The following is a 21,540-nucleotide window of genomic DNA, read 5'->3' as shown; positions in this document are numbered from 1 at the left end:
ATCTACTGTACTCTGTCTTTCTTCCATTGTGGAAATATGGAGCGCTCGTAAAGCTGCCTTCAAATCTGCGCATTGTTTCTTTAGCTGTTCTACCTGCTGTTCCGTCTCTTCTCGCACCAAAATTGCGCACTGTGTATCTTGGTAAGCCTTATTGTCTGAAAGCTGCTGAGGTGAACTATACAAGAATGGTGTGCCCGTTTGGCATCAGCCATCTCTTTATCTTTCGCTGCCAACTGTTCCCGGAGTTGCTCATTAATTTTCTCACATTCACTAAAGTTTCCCTCATTCTTCTCCACTTTCTCAACTAGCTGTCTGCGGAACGTCTTCACAACCTCCTCTGTGCCTCGCAAACAGGACACGATTGCCATCGGCTTACGAACTTTCACTGCATTCATTTTATATACCTCGGTTAGGTTGTCCCACCAGGTTCTTCCTATGCTTCCTGGACCTGACTCTTCATTTGAACAAAAGTCGGACCAAAGGGGCCATCCTTTCCCCTTCAAATACTTTCTCAGTTCCTCTTCCCATATGGGGCACTGCTCTGCTCTACTGGTCGCTGTGACCTTGGGTTCCTGCGGATTCATTGGACGTTCCATTGCCTTTGCTGCCATTGCTTCTATTATCTCTTTTCCGACCGTTAATTTGGGACGGGGGAATAAGGCGGCGATTCGAACAGCGGGTATGGCCCAGGCTATTTTCCGGTTCACAATACGCCCGATAGTTTTACGCAACAAAATCTAACAAGTTTACCTTATATCCCAGTTAGTACGCATGCAAGTTAATACACACTTCCGAATCGTGGAGATTTTATCGATACAGGCCTTACACTTGTGGTTTCTTTCACTTGTCTCAATTAGGTTTCTAATGCAAAGTTTTGCGGGTTCTCTCGGAGTGACAAAATCACTTCTAGGTCGAGTCCCGTCAGATGTCACCAATAATGGTGCAAATTTGCACCGGAGACGCCAATAATATTGCTCTTTTTAACTGGATGCTGATATGACAGTTATAAATGATGATATTGCTTTTCAGAATTGCCAGGTATCAAATGATACCACCACAAGGTTTGACCGGATATCGATCAAAGACCAAACAACCAATTAGTTAGTCCAAGTTCAATGATAGTTTATTTACACACAAGAATTACTTCGACATGCAACATAAAACACTACAAGCTAAATTACACCTAACACTACAACAACCTGTACTTAACTGCAGGCACCCAACTTTATGCAGAGGAACAAGGCCTTTGTTCGGATCTTGCCTGGCTGGGACTGGAGAAGTTACTTCGTTTCTGCTGGGCTCCTCCGTCTGGTAGCGATTGTTGGTCTTGAACTTGTCTTCTGGTCGTGATGCTGCACTTGGTTTTAGGCGTAGGTCGGGGCCAAGAGGACCGAGCGCTGGGGCCAAGAGAGACTGAACACATGGCAGTGTCTCTCTTCATCCTTCTGGGGTTTCGTGCTCTTTTGGGTGGTCCTTAGCTTTGGACCCAATAATTTGGCAGACTTCGAGTACTGCCTTCGATTTTGGCCAATAAAGGGGCAGGTGCCTTGATGGTGGGGCGTGTCCTGAGTCGTCATTGACCTTGGCTTTTTGGGCTCCCTGAGCAAAGGCAGTGGCACCGATGAGTCTGTTTCTGTATCTGTTACCTGAGTACAGATCTTTTGTACAGGGGAAATGGGCCATTAGAATGCAAAGTAGCTGGGAGTTTTGATAGCGTCTAGTTATCTGAGTTGCCAATATACATAAGCTCTGAGCGTCTGAGTCCTGGGTTGACCATATTTCCCATGGTCCTTTGCAGGTGGCCATATTTCCCGGCATCCTTTGTGAGTGGCCATCTCAGATGGCTACAATACGACTGGACTTGTTTTGTAGAAGTGGCCTCAGAGGGGAAACGCAGCCGAGGTCGCACATAGCTCTGTTTTGCACACTGAGGAACTCCGCTCACCGGATCTCCCCAGTGTAGAGAGAGATCAGAATGTCATTTGCAGCTAGTCTCACTTTAATAAGCAGATTCCCGGGGTACCTGAGGCTTTGGGATTCAACCCTTTCGCTTCGGAGACCATGGGCATGGGCAGTTCAGCACTGGTCTTCACAATGGGGCTCTCTGCAGCGGAGCGTGGAGCTCACTGCACTGGACCTGGTCAGTGGGCCCAGAGCGAGAGGGCAGTCGTCAAGGTGGAGGTCAGCAATAGGCAACCTAGTGAGACCCCGCATCACTGTGGATTCCCAAGGCATGTGTGGCATCACCACCACTATCACCGCCCGCCCCATCTACACACACCCCAACCCACCACTGCCTCCACCCGCCTTTCACCGCCCTCACCGCACCCCCACCCCATCCGCTCACCATCACTACCTCCTCACCCCACCCCCTCGATATAGTGTGCCCTCTGGGAATATAGGGTCCCCGTGATGGTACAGATGCATCTTTACACCGAGGTCTGTGAGATTCCTGACAAGTCCCCACTTGGCGTCTCTAAGGACCCATGGCGTAAAGGTTCAAGGCGACCGTCACCTTGATGGCCACCGGGAGCGGGTGCTCTCCCCCTTCCCCCACGGTGCCAAGTGCACCATGATCTGGCAGTTATGTCACACCGTCCCGCTACTCAGCCGGAGTCAATGGCACACTAGTCCGGCAGGTCCTCGAATGACAGGCACGACCGGTACACACGTGCCACGTCAGCAGAATGCTTTGTGATCCCAATCCGATGCACTCCTTTTGGAGAAGGTGTGGGCATTCCCCTTGGATGGGCCGGTTGCTGCCCCGCAGGTGGGTGGCACCCAGTTGTGGGGGAGGGGAGTTGGTGGTGGGGAGTTGGACACTCATATGATTGGTGTCACTCTGCACAACCACGGGTCATGGTGGGCGGTCATGGGGTACACAGCAAGATGGCTGCCTTGCAGGCCATGGCATTGGACACCCCGGTCTCAGTGGGGTTATCCACACCCCATTGCCCATCCTCTGGTCTGCCCCGCCCACGCCGGCGGCCCTGGCAGACTCATCCCCCCAGCCAGCCCTGCCAGCAGCTGGTCCAGCAGCCACATACCCTCCTTTGGGAACATGTCCTCCCTACTCTCCCTCCCTCATCATCCACACAACTGTTTCCCGATTTTTAAAATCACAAGTGAAGCTTGCCGTCAATGATTCCTCCTGGCAGAGGTGGAACATTACAGGGGCGCGGAGAATTTTGGGTCAGGTCCATTAGTGATATGCCAAAAGACTTTACTGTACATGCGGATCTGACTCCGCTGTTTAGGAACCGGAGCATGGTATTCCATCAGACGCCTGGCTTCAGTCACGATTTTCACCTTGCGAGATTCTCAACTCCGGCGTCGCTGGACGGTGAATCCCGCCCAGAAACATCACAGCGGTCAGACTGTCTGGGCAGTTCCTGCATGGACAATACTCAGTCCTGAGAGAAAATGCAATGTCACACCCTAATTATCGTGACAGGGACATATGAAAGGTATGAAGCAATCCAGAAACTGACTGTAATCCCCCATGAAGATAATGGAAGCTGATTATTATTTCAGCAGCAGTCGCATCCTCTAAGTTATATCCCAGACCTGTTGTGAATGCTCCACTTGCCAGGAATACACAGGAGATTAGGATATAGCTGTATATACTTTTACTATTTTTAAAATTGCCCTCTTACTCTTATTTCTGATATGTGTGAGAGTGAGTGGAGGGATGAGTGAAACAGTGAGTGAAGGAGTGAGTATGTGAATAAAGGCATCAGTGCTTGTTTGTGTGAAGCAGACAAAGTGATGCTGAAGTTGACAGTGGCGTGCTGAATATTGGACAAGAACATTTGGATTTCTGAGTGTAATCTGAAGTTGCTGTGGGATTTGTGCACAAATAACAATGAATTCTGTCGGTCTCACCATTGTTCCAGCAGCAGAACTTCGGCCTTTGACGTTGTGTGATGGTGTAAAATGGTTCATATCAAATCGGCAGCCTGTTTAATATCCTTTCTTCTTTTGATTCCAATTTAAATTGTTTGAAGCAGACACAATCATTCCCTGTGTAAATCATTTACACTGTGCTTTGCAATGAACAAGAAAAATTGATATTAAGATCTGAATGTTGAATTTGTTGCCATTGGATACGAGCGTTTATTTTGTGGTGAAAATATTTGTTGTTTTCAGTCAAGGAATGGGGATCACTGAGTGTCTGTGTACAGGCTGCAAGTCACAAACCAAATCACTGACTGGAAAACATGGCTGACAGTGGAAAGCACCGAGGCTGCTGTAGGGAATTTGACAACAAGTCGTAGACAGGGAGACAGGGAGATTGCTGCACAATTCAATGGAGATACTGTTGACCAGAGGGAACATGATTCAGTCAGCTCACCACTGAGCGGTTAGACTAACCCTCTCCATTTTCCTCATGGTTAATGTGGTTTTATTTGTTGAATGAGTTCAAGTGAAATCTCCCCGTGTTGATGAATTCTCCATTCTATTCCCCAGGTCTGGAAAGATGCTGCAACACAAATTTTCTATTCTCTTGCTGTGGGTTGGGGTTGTTTAATCACACTGTCATCCTACAACAAATTCCACAACAACTGTTATCGAGACACCATCATTGTCTGTGTTGTTAATTGTGCTACGAGTGTGTTTGCTGGATTTGCCATCTTCTCCACCCTTGGACACATGGCTCACATACAAGACAAGCCTGTTTCAGAGGTTGCACAGTCAGGTAAATGAAGAGTTACACTTACTGGGCTGGGTGTTGCTGGAACACTGAATCATGTGACCCATCTTAGTCGTTCGACTTCTTTAATCAGCCTTTTGCTCATAAATGTTTGTTCTGGGTTTACTGGAATTGAGAGCTGATAATGAGGGCAACAGCAAATTTGGGATCTGAGTAAATGGTGGGACCATCAGTGTAGGTGTTCCTCAGGGTAGTGTCCTGAGCCCATCCATCTTCAGCTGCTTCAATGGCTTACCCGCCATCATAAGCTTAGAAGTGGTGATGCTCAATAAAGATCTCCATTCCATCACTGCTGCTGGGTCAAACTGCTGGAACTCCCTTCCTCGCAGCACTGTGGGTACATCTGCACCTCATAGACTGCAATGATTTGAGAAGGCTTCTCACCATCACGTTCCTAAGGGCAATTAGGGATGGGCAACAAATGCTGACCTTCCCAGTGACACCCACACCTCTTAAAATAATAAAAAGAAAATGAATGTTGGAACTGGCGTAAGTTTAACCTGATCAACTATATCCATTATTTAGGTTTTGGTTTGGCCTTCATCGCCTACCCAGAGGCCCTCGCACAGTTGCCATGGGCACCTTTATGGTCCATTTTATTTTTCTGCATGCTGCTCACTCTGGGACTCGACACTCAGTTTGCAGGTTTAGGTAAGAATCATGCTACTTAATTTAAATATTCTCTTTCTACTTTTCGAAAAATAAGTTGTCCATATTATTATTAAACTTATATTGTAGGATCAAAAATTACTGTTGGTGATGCCAGTGCATGAACGGGTAATGTTTCCTTGTGGTAATTCTCTGCTCACTGTCGAATGGAGCATCAACCTGTTTGAATTCACTGTATTAACAGCTGCATTGGTGAACATCACTCCAACATCTGGAAGATCCGAGAATTGGATTCCTGTTTTGATTTTTATTGCAGTGGTTTTCAATCTCGTCGTTCAGGTTACATTTCCCTTGTTCATTTTCCACAGAGTACAGCCTCATTTTTCTCAGTTTGTGCCCAGCTATGGCAGCTCCAGGTGTCTGAGGATGATCATTCTTCAGTTTGAGGTACATCCTGAGCGGTTTCCACACATCAGTGTAGCAGCAAAAGAATTAGATAAAATTCATTGAGGAATGGTGGACCGGACTGTCATAATATCCACGCATGTATATAATGAAGTGCAGACAGGCAGTGATTGACACACAGGATGACCAGTAAGCACACAGCACAGTGCAGCCAATCACCAGACAGGACACTACCACTATAAAGCCAGAGGGCACTAGGTTTCCCGTTCTCTCTGGACCCAGCCACTGAGACAGTCAGAGTCCACAAACTAGCACAGTGCAAACGCTAGTAAGACTAGTCAGGCCAGTACAAGATCTCCAGTCAGTTCAGTATAGTGTCAACCCACAGTTAAAGATGTATGTTAGTTCTATTGTTCAATAAAACCGTGTTGGATCTTCTACAGTGTTAGAGGTCTGTTTCTCGCATCGCTGCATCAAGTGCAGTTCACACCGAACTGACCTGCCGAATACATCATGGACAAGACCAGAGACCTGGATAAATGAACCAGAGATGTGAGTCTGAATCACCACTGCAGCTGAGGAGTTTATATTCAGGCCATTAAATAAATATGGAATTGAAAGGCTATTATCGTCATTGGTGATAATGAAGCTAGTGGTTTGTCATAAAGCACCCCTCCTGTTCACTGATGTCCTTCAGGGAAGGAAACCTGCTGTCGTGTTACACGTGACTCCAGACCCACACAATGGCGTGGCGGATGTGACAAGCCAGCAAAGTCCATTGACTTTGGTGGCACCAGTAAATCCTGCCGGCGAGCGGGACTGCAAGATCCCGTTGAATATATCTGACTGTTAACTGCCCAATGCGATAGCTTTGCAAGACACTCATTCATAGCCAATCACTGTGACAAGAGCAAAAAAAGCATTTGGACCATCTGGCATCAAACTGAAATTAGCACACCCTGCAAAATCCTCTACACTAACACTTGGGAGAGCTGCCCCACACTATTGCAGCAACAACCTGACATAGCCAAACTCGCCAAGGCATACCTTACAATCAATGTTCCAGACTCAACTGTTATGACTGATCGGCAAGTGAGGTTTCCCCAAATATTTTAACCCAGGCAGGAAGGATACTGCAATTTGTTCCTGTCTGGCTGGGATACTCCAAACTTTTTATGCCTCTGAGGAGGAGGGATGAACTGGCTCCCTTTCTTTATTTAACCTCCTCTGCTGGTTACAACGAGATTAATCGGAAAAAAATCCCTCCCTTCATGGATATCTTTTTCCAGTCCCAATATTTACGTTTTCAAAGGAACCAATTTAACCAGGTGTTCTTGAGTTAAAGATAGAGTGAGTTTATTAACTACTAATGTAAAAAAATGCTAAAACACATGCAGATACATTCATACAGATTGGAGATAAGAATTCAGCCCAAAATAAGTAAGTATAAAAGAAAGGTATACAAAACAGCCCTTGACTCGTGAGGAGTAGGTGATTGAGCGTTAAAGCCATTAGGATGCGAGATTTCAGTATCCCTGCTTCAGCGGGTAAATGGTTGTTTTTTAGATTATTGAGATGCTGGTGTTCTGCAGCTTGTCAGAGAAGATTCGCTGTTGTGGTTTCAGCTGTGCTCTTTGGCTTACTTCAACAATAAGAGAGAGGGAGAGAGATACCTGCAAATTGATTTTTCAGGAGCACTGACACTGGCTGGTTTCTTCCTCACACACATTTCGACAGCCCAGAATTGGTTAACACACATGCACACTCAACAAACTGGGGCAGCACTCCAGCTGCCTTTTATCCCAGTTTTTTTATATTCTGGACGGTGAAATCCACAAATCCGTCTGGACATTAAACACAGTTTACCTCTTGATGAGAGTGGGCAGCACGGTAGCATAGTGATTAGCACTGTGGCTTCACAGCGCCAGGGTCCCAGGTTCGATTCCCCGCCGGGTCACTGTCTGTGCGGAGTCTGCACGTTCTCTCCCTGTCTGCGTTGGTTTCCTCCGGGTGCTCCGGTTTCCTCCCACAGTCCAAATACGTGCAGATAGGTGGATTGGCCATGATAAATTGCCCTTAGTGACCAAAAAAAGTTAGGAGGGGCTATTGGGTTACGGGGGTAGGGTGGAAGTGAGGGCTTAAGTGGGTTGGTGCAAACTCGATGGGCCGAATGGCCTCCTTCTGCACTGTATGTATGTTCTATGTTATACTCATTGCCTATTATGTCCCATTGTCTTCACTGGAGATGGCAATTTGTTTCAGGGTGCTTTAGAAGTACCTTTTCTGGAAACGGGGTGGAGATCCATTGTCAATCACAAGTATCATCACCAGCAAATTAGCCAGTGACTGACTTCACAACCTCAGCAACCTTTGGCTTGTAAACAAAACTCACAGGCCTTAGTTAAACAAAACTCACAGGCCTTAGTTAAAGTTCAACATTTCTGGGCGTAATTTAGTGTTTCTCCTTCATTATTATGATACCATTGACCTGAACCAACCATATTAGTACTCTGGACACAAGAGGTTCGTTGTTCTGCAGTGAGTTACTCACCTCCCGATTTCCATAAGCCTGTCTACCATTTACAAGGCTCAAGTCAGGAGTGTGATGGCACATCCTCCACTTGCCTGGATGACTGCAGCTCTGATAATCCTCAGAAGATGTATGAAAAGATTACAGATTTATCACAGCATCAGATCATCATTGTGGAGGGTAACCCTCCTACAGGCTGGCCTGTGAACATGACAGTGACCTTAAGTGGCTTAAGTGGCTCCAATGGAAGAATAGGTAAAGGCGGCTTCATAGATCCATCCAGTCGACATCCATTTCTGTTGCTCAAGTATTCTGCGGTGATATGCATCACTGTAAATACACAAGGGTTAATGCAAATACACTACGACTAAGTAAACACTCGAGGGAGCACCCGAGACATCATGACATGCAGACATACAGCTAATGAACACATAGAATATGACACGACCAATGGGCAGTCAAGACAAATTGAGGTGACACTACCACAAGGGGGCAACCCATATAAAAGGATAGGGCACACATGCTCTTTCTCTTTTCCACAGGCGACACTCAGTGAGAGACAGGGGCAGATCGGAAGCATCACACCCACCGCATGGATTAGAGCAGACTGGTTAGTTAGACTGAGTTACTGTAACAAGATTAGCAGTCGAGTCGAACTCAAGTAGGAGAATTGTTAACTGTTCAATAAATGTGTTAAACCTATCTCCAAGTCTGAACCTTCCTTTGTCAGAGTATACATCAAGAAAGCAGCTTATGCTTCATGAAGAAGCATAACACAACATGGTACCAGTTAGTGCCTGTTTCATCTACATAGTTCAACTCAACATATCCGTGACTACCAGCAACAGCACCCAGGCAAGATGTTCGAGATTCCGGTTCCACAGCAGCTCAGGTACCACAGCAATCTCAGTGCAAACTGGCGTGCATTCAGGCAGAGATTTGAGACCTACCTGGTAGCGTCCGACCTAGATGGCGTGGCGGATGCAGAGAAAATAAAGCTTCTGCTCACCACTGCGGGTGCAAGTGCAGCAGAAATCTTCAAGACCTTCAAGTACTCCAAAGGGCAAGACAAGAGAGACTTCCAGACAGTCCTGGACAAGTTTCAAACATACTGCGAGGAAAACACAAGAGAGAACGGTAAAAGGCGCCAATACTCACCACGAGGCGAAGGTAGGCCTGCAAATGCAGAAAACGGCAGTTTTGATTGGCAGCCATCTTGGGAAAGGAGCCGCACATGCGCAGTTACCCAAAAGAAGCGTACTGGCGAACAGTGTTTTGCGCATGCGCGAGAAGCCGTGCATGCACAGTTGCGAAAACGGCGCAAAATAAAGGAACAGCGATCTGCGCATGCACAATCCTTTCCTACGCTCTACGTCACAAGCGTCATGACATCAGAGGCCCCGGACCACACCCACTTAAAGGGGAAATGTCCCACAAGAGTGAAAAACCTTTTAAAGCCGGAAAACACAATTCTTTCACCTGGACTGACAGCACAATGCCTGAACTTCGACCAGTAGCTGAAAGTAACCTCCGCAGAACCCTGCAACAAGCAGTTAGCACTGCCCAAAGAAATGATTTGGTCCTTGAAGACTACGACTCAGATGTTGATTACTTCTTTGGACCTCGCGAGCACAATGACAGCTCCAACACAGAAAGTGACGATATGGTCCTTGAAGACTACGACTCAGACGATAATTTCATCATTGGACGTGGCGACCTCAGTACCAAATCCGAACCACAACGAGATGTGTTGTACAGTGAATAATCCGACACAGACATGGACGAGTTCTTTGGATTTGAGGACCCTCAGCCCAGCACAGACGACATCCTAACCCAGAAGTACAGGATTCTGCTGCGACCTGACACCAAGAGACAGATAGCGGTACAAGCCCACAGAGAGCGGCCTGACGCCAAGAGACAGAGAGAGGTCCAAGCCCACAGAGAGTGGCCTGATGCCACGCTAATGGTCCACCCACCACCAACAGTGCTCCACGCACCACGAAGAGTCCCCGCCTCCACACAGAGAGTGGTCCACGCACCACAAAGAGTCCCCGACTCCGCACAGAAAGTGATGACAGACTCCACAGCGAGACCATTGCATGTCTCCACACAGAGAACACAGAAAGACTCCACAGCGAGACCACTGCACGACTCCGTTGACAGCACACAGATTGACTCCACAGCGAGACCACTGCACGACTCCGTTGACAGCACACAGATTGACTCCACAGCGAGACCACTGCATGACTCCACACAGGGAACAATGCCAGACTCCACAGCGAGAACAGTACAAGCCTCCACAGCGAGCTCGTAGACAGATGTGGTGGTATCCACTCTTATTAAAAGCTGATCAGAATTTATTTGATATTAAATCATGTATTAACTCTATATTAAAAACTGATCAGAACTGATTTTATATTAAATCATGTATTTAACCCTATATTAAAAACTGATGACTGATGAAGTCATATATCTCTTGTAAACCATTACTTATCGCAATAATTTTTTTCAACAAGTATTACAGACATTATCTTTGTAAGAGTCCAGATGCAGTGAGCTCATTAAGTCTAGTGGCCTTTTCTGGAAATAAGCTCTGCCAACTAAGGGAGGCTATTGCTTGTCTAGTGGGCTTGTCACTAAGGGAGGTTACTGCTTGGCAAGAGGCCTTACCAAGAAGGGAGGCAGGTGTTTTTCTGGAGATAGCTACTGGAGGGGTCAACGTAGTATCTTTAGGAACAGGTGCCCTGCTAGACCTCCTTGAAACTAAGGCCTTGCCAACCAAGAGAGACTGTTCTTTGACTCGAAATAACTGGGGAGTCAATCTATTTTTCAGAAGCAGGTGCTCTGCAAAAGACTCCCTAGAACTCCCGAAGTAAGAAAACCCTATATAAACGTTTAAACACAGGCTGCAAAAGATAGAGTTTCGCTTGGTGAACTGTTTAAGAGATTGCTGGGTGTTTATCTGACCAAGCTGCTATCTCGACTCGTAGAGTTCTGCTCATTGAGTGAGTATGGAATTCCGAGGCTACTGTTTGATGTAAATATGAGATGTTTATAGCTTAAGCAATTATGTAGTTAGGGAGGTCACAGGCTAACTCATCATATATCCTGTATTTGTCAAACTGTATCATTTACCAAAAATACTTGTATTACCCTTTTTCTTTAAATAAATTGCATATATATTTTACCATACAGATCCATGTCTATTTTAATAAATAAGAGTGACATTTAACTATGGCTCATCAAATTCTCACCCTTTGAGGCTGTCGGAAGGGTCACTTACCCATGCCCAGTTCTCAAGAATTAGAAATATTTAGTTGCAGTTAAGGAAAAGATAGCCATCTAAGTCATCGTCTATCCTGTACACTGAAGGTAGTGAACGCAAGGCACATTGTGGATACTGTAATTATAACTCCCAAATAGTGAGCCTTACTTTAGATATTCACAAGACCTTGTCTGGTAGCTTACAACCTCGACTAATCAGGAAGATCTTAGATAGAAAACTCCTCGACTGTCACACAGACTCCACTATGGAAGCAACACAAGACTCCAGAGTGCAGTCCTTGCATAAACAAGACCATGAAGGTCTAGCAACCTTATCTGAGCAACCAGCAGCAGACGATGCAAGTCTGCCACGCTCAAGTGCACAGCAAGACGACAATGACAGTCTACCGTGCTCAAGTGAACAACAAAAAGACTATGACAGCCTACCCAGATTATTTGAGCCACCAGAAGAAGACTCTGACAGTCTACCCAGCTCAACTAACTGACAAGAAGACACTGAAGGTCTACCCACTGTATGTGGACAAGAGACAAAGGCTTCACAATTCCCACACACAAGATGTGCAACATGACAGCGAGACTGACAGTTCTCCGCTAGTATGCACAGAGGCACACGACGATCAAAGTGAGGTTACTAGTGACACCACATTAATTCAAACATCATCCACTCGAGCCTCTCCACAAGAAAATGCATTCCTGAATGTTTTGACTCTGGACGGGGAGCATCAAGACACCTCAGATGATTCAAGTGAATTTGAAATGACTCCGGACGGGGAGTGTCAAGAAACCAAAGCTGATTCAGGTGAACCAGAAAAGACTCCAGACGGGGAGCATCGACAAGCCAAGGATGATTCAAGTGAACCAGACATGACTCCAGACGGGGAGCGCCAAGGAATCAGAGACGGCACGCTCAATGAAACAGCAGGTGCCACAAAGGACACTGACACAAGTAACTTTGTGAAGGACTCGACTTCTCCACTCGGTGACGTCATTGAGCGCAACAAACACAACAACAAAACCTACAAAAACGACAACAACAAGAAGCGTACCAAAGACACCAACGTCAACAACAAGCACAACAAAAACAACAACACTGGAACAATGACTGGTACGACATGGTATAACTCTGAAAATGCAGGACAATGTAACAGCACAGCTCCTAACACTGGCAAGAGTACAGCCATACCATGGCATGACAGCAAATCTCACCGATTCAAGTTTGCTCCACTGCAAACAAGCAAACCAGCTTTCAAGGCAGATGAGTTTGCTCCACTATGAACAAGCAAACCAGCTTTCAAGGCAGATGACATACTGCATCGCTACCACAAGCATAGAAAAAAAAAGAGTCCAAATCAGACAACGAAGTGATTTGACCACTTCTTGATTCCTTAAGCACAGGGATTCTGACGGCGTTCACAAGGAAATGTCAACATCAACATCGACACCTCAATAACAAAACAAGACAGCCACTCGACCACATAAATTTGTGAACTTTGGACTCATACATATTATTTTGTATTGTATAATCATCACTGTCATCATGATTTGTACATGTCATCACTTATCTACCTATTTTGTTCAATTTTCTTTAACACTGTACAGAAAATATGTAACACGAAAAAAGGGGGCATGTGGTGATATGCATCACTGTAAATACACAAGGGGTTAATGTAGATACACTACGACTAAGTAAACACTAGAGGGAACACCAGAGACATCATGACATGCAGACATACAGCTAATGAACACATAGAATAGGACACGACCAATGGGCAGTCAAGACACCCAGAGGTGACACTACCACAAGGGGGCAACCCATATCAAAGGACAGGGCACACCTGCTCTTTCTCTTTTTCACAGGCGACACTCAGTGAGAGACAGGGGCAGATCGGAAGCATCACACCCATCGCATGGATTAGAGCAGACTGGCTAGTTAGACTGAGTTACTGTAGTAAGATTAGCAGGAGAGTCGAACTCAAGTAGGAGAATTGTTAACTGTTCAATAAATGTGTTAAACCTATCTCCAAGTCTGAACCTTCCTTTGTCAGAGTATACATCAAGGAAGCAGCTTATGCTACATGAAGAAGCATAACACAACATATTCCACTTAGATCATTTGGAGGCAGGAGTCCATCGGCTTGCTGACCCGACGGTGACCTTTCAGATTTCCCTCCCAGTCCTGTCTTCATTCCCCTCTTCACAGGCCTCAAACAATACCCACTGATAGATGAATCTGTCCTCATCTGTTCCTCTGGTTTACACAGTTTGGTCCCTTGGTGGGTTTCTCTGGGACTGTGTTAACTTGTTAATTAATTACTGAACTCATTTAACATTTTCTTTCATCAGAATTGGTTATAACAACCCTGCTGGACCAGTTCCCCAGGTTTCTCCGATCAAAGCACCTTTATTTGTCAACTGGTGCTTGCTTGTTACACTATTTCCTTGGTCTTGTTTGTATAACACAGGTAAATTGTCCTCTCATAATTTGTTACGTTTCTGTATGCAGTCCTGGTTATGACTTAGAAGTGTAATGATGGCAACGGGTACACTTCAGTTCCTGTGTCAGCTTGGCTCAGCTGAACAACCCTCTCACCTCAGCTCAGAAGGCTGCACTTGGGGGCGGCACGGTGGTGCAGTGGTTAGCACTGCTGCCTCAACATGCCGAGGACCCAGATTCGATCCCAGCCCCAGGTCACTGTCCGTGTGCAGTTTGCACATACTCCCGTGACTGTGTGGGTCTCACCCCCACAACCCAAAGAATTGCAGGGTAAGTGAATTGGCCACGCTAAATTGCCCCTCAATTGGAAAAAAAATTTAAAATATATATTTTTTAAAATAATGCTTTGCTTGGATTTAAACACACTGTCTTGGTGAACAGTTCACTCTTATTGATGAAGTGCTGCATTGCCAGAATTGAAGGCTGTACTGCCATTTGGGGGCTCCAATGTGTAGGAATATGAAAAAACGTTACAAAATTTAAAGGATTGAAATTGTCTCCCAAATCCAGCATGCTCAGACTGAACGGCAGGGAGGAATGAGAAAAGTTGTGAAGAAAAAGTCGTAAAGAAGAAAAATAACTGAGGAGATGAGCAGCAATTGTGAATAATGACTGTTTCCAAACATGAAAAACAAACATCTCCTCATAACTTATACAAAAGACAAAGACAGTCTGAAGGAGATTAAAGCATTTTGATTCCCAATGATGGATGGTGTTTGTACAGAGAGGCTAGAGAGGAGAACTAGGAACCAGAGACAATCATTGTAATGGAGACAATGAACTCGGTAGTTGGGACTTATGCTTCATGAATGATGATGAAGGGGCTGGTTTAGCACACTGGGCTAAATAGCTGGCTTTTAAAGCAAACCAAGGCAGGCCAGCAGCACGGTTCAATTCCCGTACCAGCCTCCCGAACAGGCGCCGGAATGTGGCGACTAGGGGCTTTTCACAGTAACTTCATTTGAAGCCTACTTGTGACAATAAGCGATTTTCATTCAACAGTCGAGAAAGAAACCGAACAAGACTGAGCAATCGTATTAGACTCAACATTGAACATGTCCAACCAGTGTGGATTTTTGTTCCTATTTGATCATGTGGTGAAGGCATCACTGGTAAGGCCAGTATTTATTGCCGTTTGCCAATTGCACTTGAGAATGTGGTGGAGAGCTGCCTTCATTATTTGCTGCAGTCCATGTGGCGTAGGTACACAAACAGTACCGATAGGGAGGATGTTCCAAGTGTCATGTGAGAGTACCTTTAAGAAATGGGTGGTTCTAAATGGGTGTGTATATAAATATCTGTAGTGAGAATACCTTTAAGAAATGGGTGTTTACTACTGCAGTGATGTCAGAATGTGGGTGGAGCTGGGCTGTCTGTCAGCTTTTTACTTTTGTTTTAGGCTGTTTGCTGCAGGGTGTGTTTTAGTTTTGTTTTCAGTGTTGGAGCTGAAGCCAGACAGAGCAGGTGTACTGTTGATCTCTCTGCCATGAAAAGACTACCTCTTGATCATTTGGTGAATTCAAAATTATAAATGTTCTTAGTAGCGAGTGTGAACCTAATGTGCTTCTGCTAAAAGGTGCTTAAGTCTTATGGATGTTAAAAGGAAAGCTCAAAGGATTACTTAGTGTTGTATTCTTTGGGGGTTGTATTTGAATTAATGGTTGCTAAGATGTCCACTGTATGTTTTAAAAAAGATTATCTTGAGTTCATAGAATAAACATTGTTTTGCTTTCAAAAATACTTTCCCATTTCTGCTGTACCATTCCTGTCGAGTGGGTCGTGTGCTCCCCATACCACAATTTATTAAAAGTTGTGGGTCAGGTGAAATCCATGATACACTTTGGTGTTCTCTAAACACTGGCCCATAACACAAGCTTTCGGCTCAGTAATACTGAAGGAATAGCAATCTCGTTCATGTCAGGGCCATGTGTGACTCTGACAGGAACGTGTAGCTGATGGTACTCTTGTATGCTTGCTGGCCTTGTTCTTCTCGGGAATATGGATATAGAAAATACTGCTGGGAAGTTACTGTGGAGGGAGTGAATGTTTAAGATGGTTGACGGAGTCCTGAGAGCAGCTTTAACAAATTCACAAAGGCTGTTCACCTACATCACCAAAACAGTCGAATATAAATCAGAGAGGTGATCATCACACTTTCAGTGCTCTGATTAGACTCCATCTTGACCACTGCATCCAGTTCTTCCAACCCAGAAAGACGGACATTCAAACACTGGAGTCTGCGATGAGAAGAGCCACAAGACTGACCCTCAGAGTCAGGGCTTTGATATATGAGGAAAGACTGGAGAAATTTGGCATCTCAATCCAGAGATCAGGCAACCGAGAGGTGATTTTAGAAAGGAATATAATTCTTGTAAATATGTTAAAAATAGTTAAACTATGGAACTAGAAAGCATGGCTTCAAACTAGGAAAAGTAATTTTACAACTGGCATCAGGAAATTTTTAACACACATCGTGTGACGACATGTGGAAATAATTTCTTAATCAAGCATTAGAGGCAAAAGCTTTGAAATTATTGAAGGAACAATCAGACTCTACAGGCAGGATGTTCACTAAACCCTTATTGGTTGAATGAATAAGGATTAAATGGCCTTCCTCATCAATAAGGACTCTAAACTGGTGCTGCATTTGCCCATCATAATGGAGCAATATATGTTGATTGAGCCAGAAAAGATGCAATTTAATAAAGAGAAATGGAATGTGAGATTCAGCAGAGGGAAAGTTGATGAGGGGTTTGTGCTAAATTAATTTTTTTTATGTTCATTTGTAGGACTGTGGCTGTTTCTGGCTAGGCCAGCATTTACTGTCCATTCCTAATTGCCCTTGAGAAGGTGGTGGTGAGCTGCCTTCTTGAACTGCTGCAGTCCATGGTGTATAGGTGCACTAACAGTGCTGATAGGGAGGGAAATCTAGGATTTTGACCCATTGACAATGAAGCATGGCAATACATTTCCAAGTTAGGATGATGAGTGACTTGGAGGGGAACTTTCACTTGGTGGTGCACCCATGTGCCTGCTGCCTTTGCCCTTCTAGATGGTTGAGGTCATGTGCTTGGAGGTTGCTGTCTATGGTGTCTTGGTTAGTTCCTTGTTTCGTGTCGATGGTACACTCCACTGCCACTGTGTGTCGATGGTGGAAGGAGTGATGTTTGTAGATGGGGTGCCAATCAACCGGGTAACCTTGTTCTGTCAAGCTTTCTGAGTATTGGTTGAGCTATACTTATCCAGTCAAGTAGAGAGTATTCCATTCAACTCCTGACTTGTGCCTTGAAGAAGAAGGATGGGCTTTGAGGGGTCAGGAGGTGAGTTACTCATCGCAGGATTCAGATCCTCTGACCTGCTCTTGTAGCCACAATATTTGTATGGCTAGTCCATTCAGTTTCTGCTCAAGGGACTTTGATAGATGTAGTTGAGATATTGAGAAAGGAGAGATAGATGTTGGGTGCTTTGAAGTGCCTTGCAGCATTTAATTACAATAAAGGTGATATATCAATATAAGCTGTTCTTCTTTTCATTATTGTGTGAGTAATGTGTAATTCCACGATGTTCCCAGGCTGTTAAGACAGGAAACAGAGTATTGAACTGCATTGCAGGGAGCATACAATATAAATCCAGAGATATTTGACCCGAGTGAGATCACGGGCTGGATTTTCCAGTCTCCCAGTCACGGGTTTCCCAGCGGCGCGCTGTTCGCTAGCTGTGGGATTCTATATTCCCGCCACTTGTCAATGGGATTTCCCATTAAAGCCATCCCATGCCACCAGGAAACCCATGGGTGGGGGTGTGCTGCTGTGGGAAATGTGAATCGCAAAGGCCGGAGAATCCCAGCCCACATCTGGAGTACTGCGTGTAATTCTGGTCTCCTTGTCTGAAAGGATATTCAAAAATTGAAGAGGGGCAGAATTGATTCCAGAACTTAAAGAAATAAGGGGAAGAAAATGAGCAGACACGGTAGAATGGGATGTTTTGTAGTTGAGACAAAATTTATTTTTTTATGTTCCATCAATCTCTTGTTTTGAATGTTATTATTTTCCCCAATTACATTTTCTAATTTTCCATTTACCTTAAGGCTGGGGTTTACTGGTTAAGTTTAATCGATTATTTCTGTACTGGATGGGTCCTCATTACAATCGCTCTGCTGGAACTCATCAGTCTGAGCTGGATCTATGGTAAGTAGAACAAGAAAAAGCACTAAAGCAAAGAAAAACATTAAACAATGATTGTGTGGGTGTTCACGTCTCTTCAGAAAACTTATGGAAATTCCATAGGGTGATATTTATAGTCCAGGATGGGAATTAAATTTTTTTCCTTAGTTGGAAAGAAAAATAAACACTTGTATGTATATCGTACTTTACGTGACTACTGGACATACCAAAATGTTTTAGAGTCAATGAAGCATTATTGAAATATGGGCCGGGATTCTCCCCTACCCGGCGGGGCGGGGGGTCCCGTCAGGATACGAGTGGCATGACCACTCCGGATTTGCGCCATCCCAAAGGTGTGGATTTCTCCGCACCTTTAGGGGCCAAGTCCTCACCTTTAGGGGCTAGGCCCGCGCTGGAGTGGTTGGCACACCGCCGACAGGCGGGAAAGGCCTTTGGCACCATGCCAGCTGGGGCCGAAAGGAAGGTCGGCGGAAGTCCGCGCATACGCGGGAGCATCAGCGTCTGCTGACGTCATCCCCGCGCATGCACGGGGGGGGGGCTGTCTCTTACGCGTTGGCCATGGTGAAGACTGTGGCCGAGGTGGAGGGAAAAGAGTGCCCCCACGGCACAGGCCCGCCCGCGGATCGGTGGGCCCCGATTGTGGGCCAGGCCACCGTGGGGGCACCCCCCAGGGCCAGATCGCCCCGTGCCCCCCTCAGGACCCCGGAGCCCTCCCACGCCACCTAGTCCCGCCGGGAAAAGGGGTGGTTTGATTCTCGCGGCGGGACAGGCATTCCAGCAGCGGGCCTTTGGCCCATCGCGGGCTGGAGAATCGCCGGGGGGGGGGGCCGCCGACCGGCGCGGCGTGATTCCCGCCCACGCCGAATATCCGGTGCCGGAGAATTCGGCAACCGGTGGGGGCGGGATTCACGCCAGCCCCTGCCGATTCTCCAACCCGGCAGGGGGGTCGGAGAATCCCGCCCATGATAACCATGACAGTCAATTTGAACTCAGCAAACTCCTACAAATAGCAATGTGGTAATGATGAGTTAATGTGTTGTCTGATGTTGATTGAGGGATAACTATTGGTCAGGTGACCAGGAATACTTACCCTGCTCTTCTTCAAAATCATGCCATGCCAGTCTACCAAGCAGATGTGGGTCAAGGTTTAATGTGTCATGTGTCATACAAAAGACCACAGCCGGAAGTCTCTGTCCGTTTTCCCTGGCGGGATCTTATGGTCCTGCCGATGGCGAACTCCCGTCATGGGTAGCCCGGTGGTGGTGGGCAGGGGTGTTGCTGGGGTGCTTAGGAAGGAAGCCCCATTGACAGCCTGCCGCACTGGAGTGACAACTTTGATTTTTGTGCTCAAAACCTGGAACTTGCAATTCAGGGTAAGAATTCTAACAGACTCAGTCACGCCTGAGAGAAGAAAGCACAGTTCCAGTAAAAATTCTCAAAACTCCGTCCTATTTGGTTCCACATGTCAACATCGGAAATGCCATCACCATAGTGCTTTTGCTCATGCTGGGATACAGCTGCTTGCTGTTGGTGTCAATCTGGCTGCAGTGTTTTTTTTGCCCCTGTTAATTGCCGATGATGATGTTGCTGAAATGTCTTCACTCTTGGGTTTTTTGCCACTTGACTCAGTTGCCAGTTCTTCCCAATTATCAAGGCAGTTGGGGCAACAGGGCAGGTTCACGTCATCAACGTGGTTGCAATTACCTTTGTGTCTGTTCAGATTGTTGACAGAAGAGCATTTATTCACCTTGTTTGAAATGCCAGCAGATTTCAACCTGTTCATCAGTGACACCCTGTCCAAGTAAAACCAAGTGTTTGTGTCTCTCTGCTTTCTTGTTGTTCACAGGGGTAAATAGATTCATCAAGGACATTGAGATGATGATTGGCAAAAGGAATTGGCTCTTCTGGCTCTGGTGGAGAGGATGTTGGATTTTTATCTCTCCGTGTTTGCTCGCAGTAAGGAGATTTGATCTTTATTCATTCAGAAGCATTTATTGCCTATCCCTAATTGCCCTTCAGAAGGTGATGGTGCGCTGTCTTCTTGAACCACAGCAGGCCACGCCATGTAGGTTCACCCAAAGTGCTGTTCGGAAGGGATTTTGACCCATTGGCAGGATGGTGGGTAACTTGTCGGGGAACTTCCGGCGGCTGGATAGAAGCGGTCATGATTTTGAATGGCGCTGTCTAACGAGGCTCTGTGAGTTCCTTCAGTGCATCTTGTAGCATCGGTGGTGGAGTGAGTGAATGTTTATGGAAGGGGTGCCAGTTAAGTGGGTTGCTTTGTCCTGGATGGTGTCAAGCTTTTTGAGTGTTGTTGGAGCTGCATTCATCCAGGCAAGGGGAGGGTATTCCATTACACTCCTGACTTGTGCCTTGTGGATGGTGGACAGGCTTTGCAGAGTTAAGAGGTGAGTTGCTTATTGCAAGGCTCTTAGCATTTCACTCACTCTTGAACCCATAATAGTTATATGGTTCATTCACATATATCCATCTCTCAAGTAAATGTACATATTTGAGTGATTTCAGCTGAAAATCACTGCAGACAATCCCTCATTTTGTATCTAATTTTCTTTTGCACAATTATTTCAATCAGGTAATTTTAATCTGGTCGTTAACAACATTCACCCCACCAACATACGGACCTATTGAGTACCCAGTCTGGGCAATAGCACTTGGCTGGTGTTTGATCAACTTCTGTATTATGTGGATCCCCATTGTCGCCATTGTGAGAGTTGTCCAAGCTGAGGGTGCCACCTTGTGTCAGGTAAGGAAATCTTTTAAATATTAGGGAACAGGATTTGTGTGAAGTTATCGCAATGACTCATTGTACAATTACAATAAATTGCATTTATTTGACACCTTTTAACGTACTAAGCATCACAAGATTTTGCAAATCATTATTTGACACTGAGATATGTAAGGGGATATTGGGCAAAAGATCATAATTACTGTGAAACAGGGCATCACCCTGCCTCACGGCGCCGAGGTCTCAGGTTCGATCCCGGCTCTGGGCCACTGTCCGTGTGGAGTTTGCACATTGTCCCCGTGTTTGCATGGGCTTCGCCCCCACAATCCAAAGACGTGCAGGGTAGATGGATTGGCCACGCTAAATTGCCCCTTAATTGGAAAAAATGAATTGGGCACACTAAATTTATAAAAAAATTAAAATTAATAATTACTGTGAAACAGGTAGGCTTTAAGAAGCATCTTTTCGGAGGAAAGAGAGGTAAATAGATGGAGAGGTCAATGGGGAAATTCAAGATATCAGGGACTTTACAGCTGAAGGGACAGCTACCAATGGTGGAGCAATTAAAACAGG

At 45.7% G+C, this 21,540-nt stretch overlaps 1 protein-coding gene across 2 annotated transcripts in view; it reads left to right on the top strand.

Moving 5' to 3' along the window:
- The window catches only part of LOC140420922 (sodium- and chloride-dependent neutral and basic amino acid transporter B(0+)-like), a 154,635-nt gene that overhangs the window by 81,636 nt on the left and 51,459 nt on the right, over positions 1-21,540 (top strand). For both annotated transcript variants that reach the window (XM_072505072.1, XM_072505071.1), the window contains exons 8-13: positions 4,471-4,699; positions 5,240-5,365; positions 13,887-14,005; positions 18,125-18,224; positions 20,068-20,177; positions 20,815-20,985. In XM_072505072.1, coding sequence (XP_072361173.1) covers positions 4,471-4,699; positions 5,240-5,365; positions 13,887-14,005; positions 18,125-18,224; positions 20,068-20,177; positions 20,815-20,985 — 855 coding nt within the window. The remainder of the gene's footprint in view (positions 1-4,470; positions 4,700-5,239; positions 5,366-13,886; positions 14,006-18,124; positions 18,225-20,067; positions 20,178-20,814; positions 20,986-21,540) is intronic.

This window comes from Scyliorhinus torazame, chromosome 5, assembly GCF_047496885.1.
Source record: "Scyliorhinus torazame isolate Kashiwa2021f chromosome 5, sScyTor2.1, whole genome shotgun sequence".
Taxonomy (NCBI): Eukaryota; Metazoa; Chordata; class Chondrichthyes; order Carcharhiniformes; family Scyliorhinidae; genus Scyliorhinus; species Scyliorhinus torazame.
Note: the sequence above shows the minus strand (reverse complement) of the source record. Positions and strands in the feature narration are given on the sequence as shown.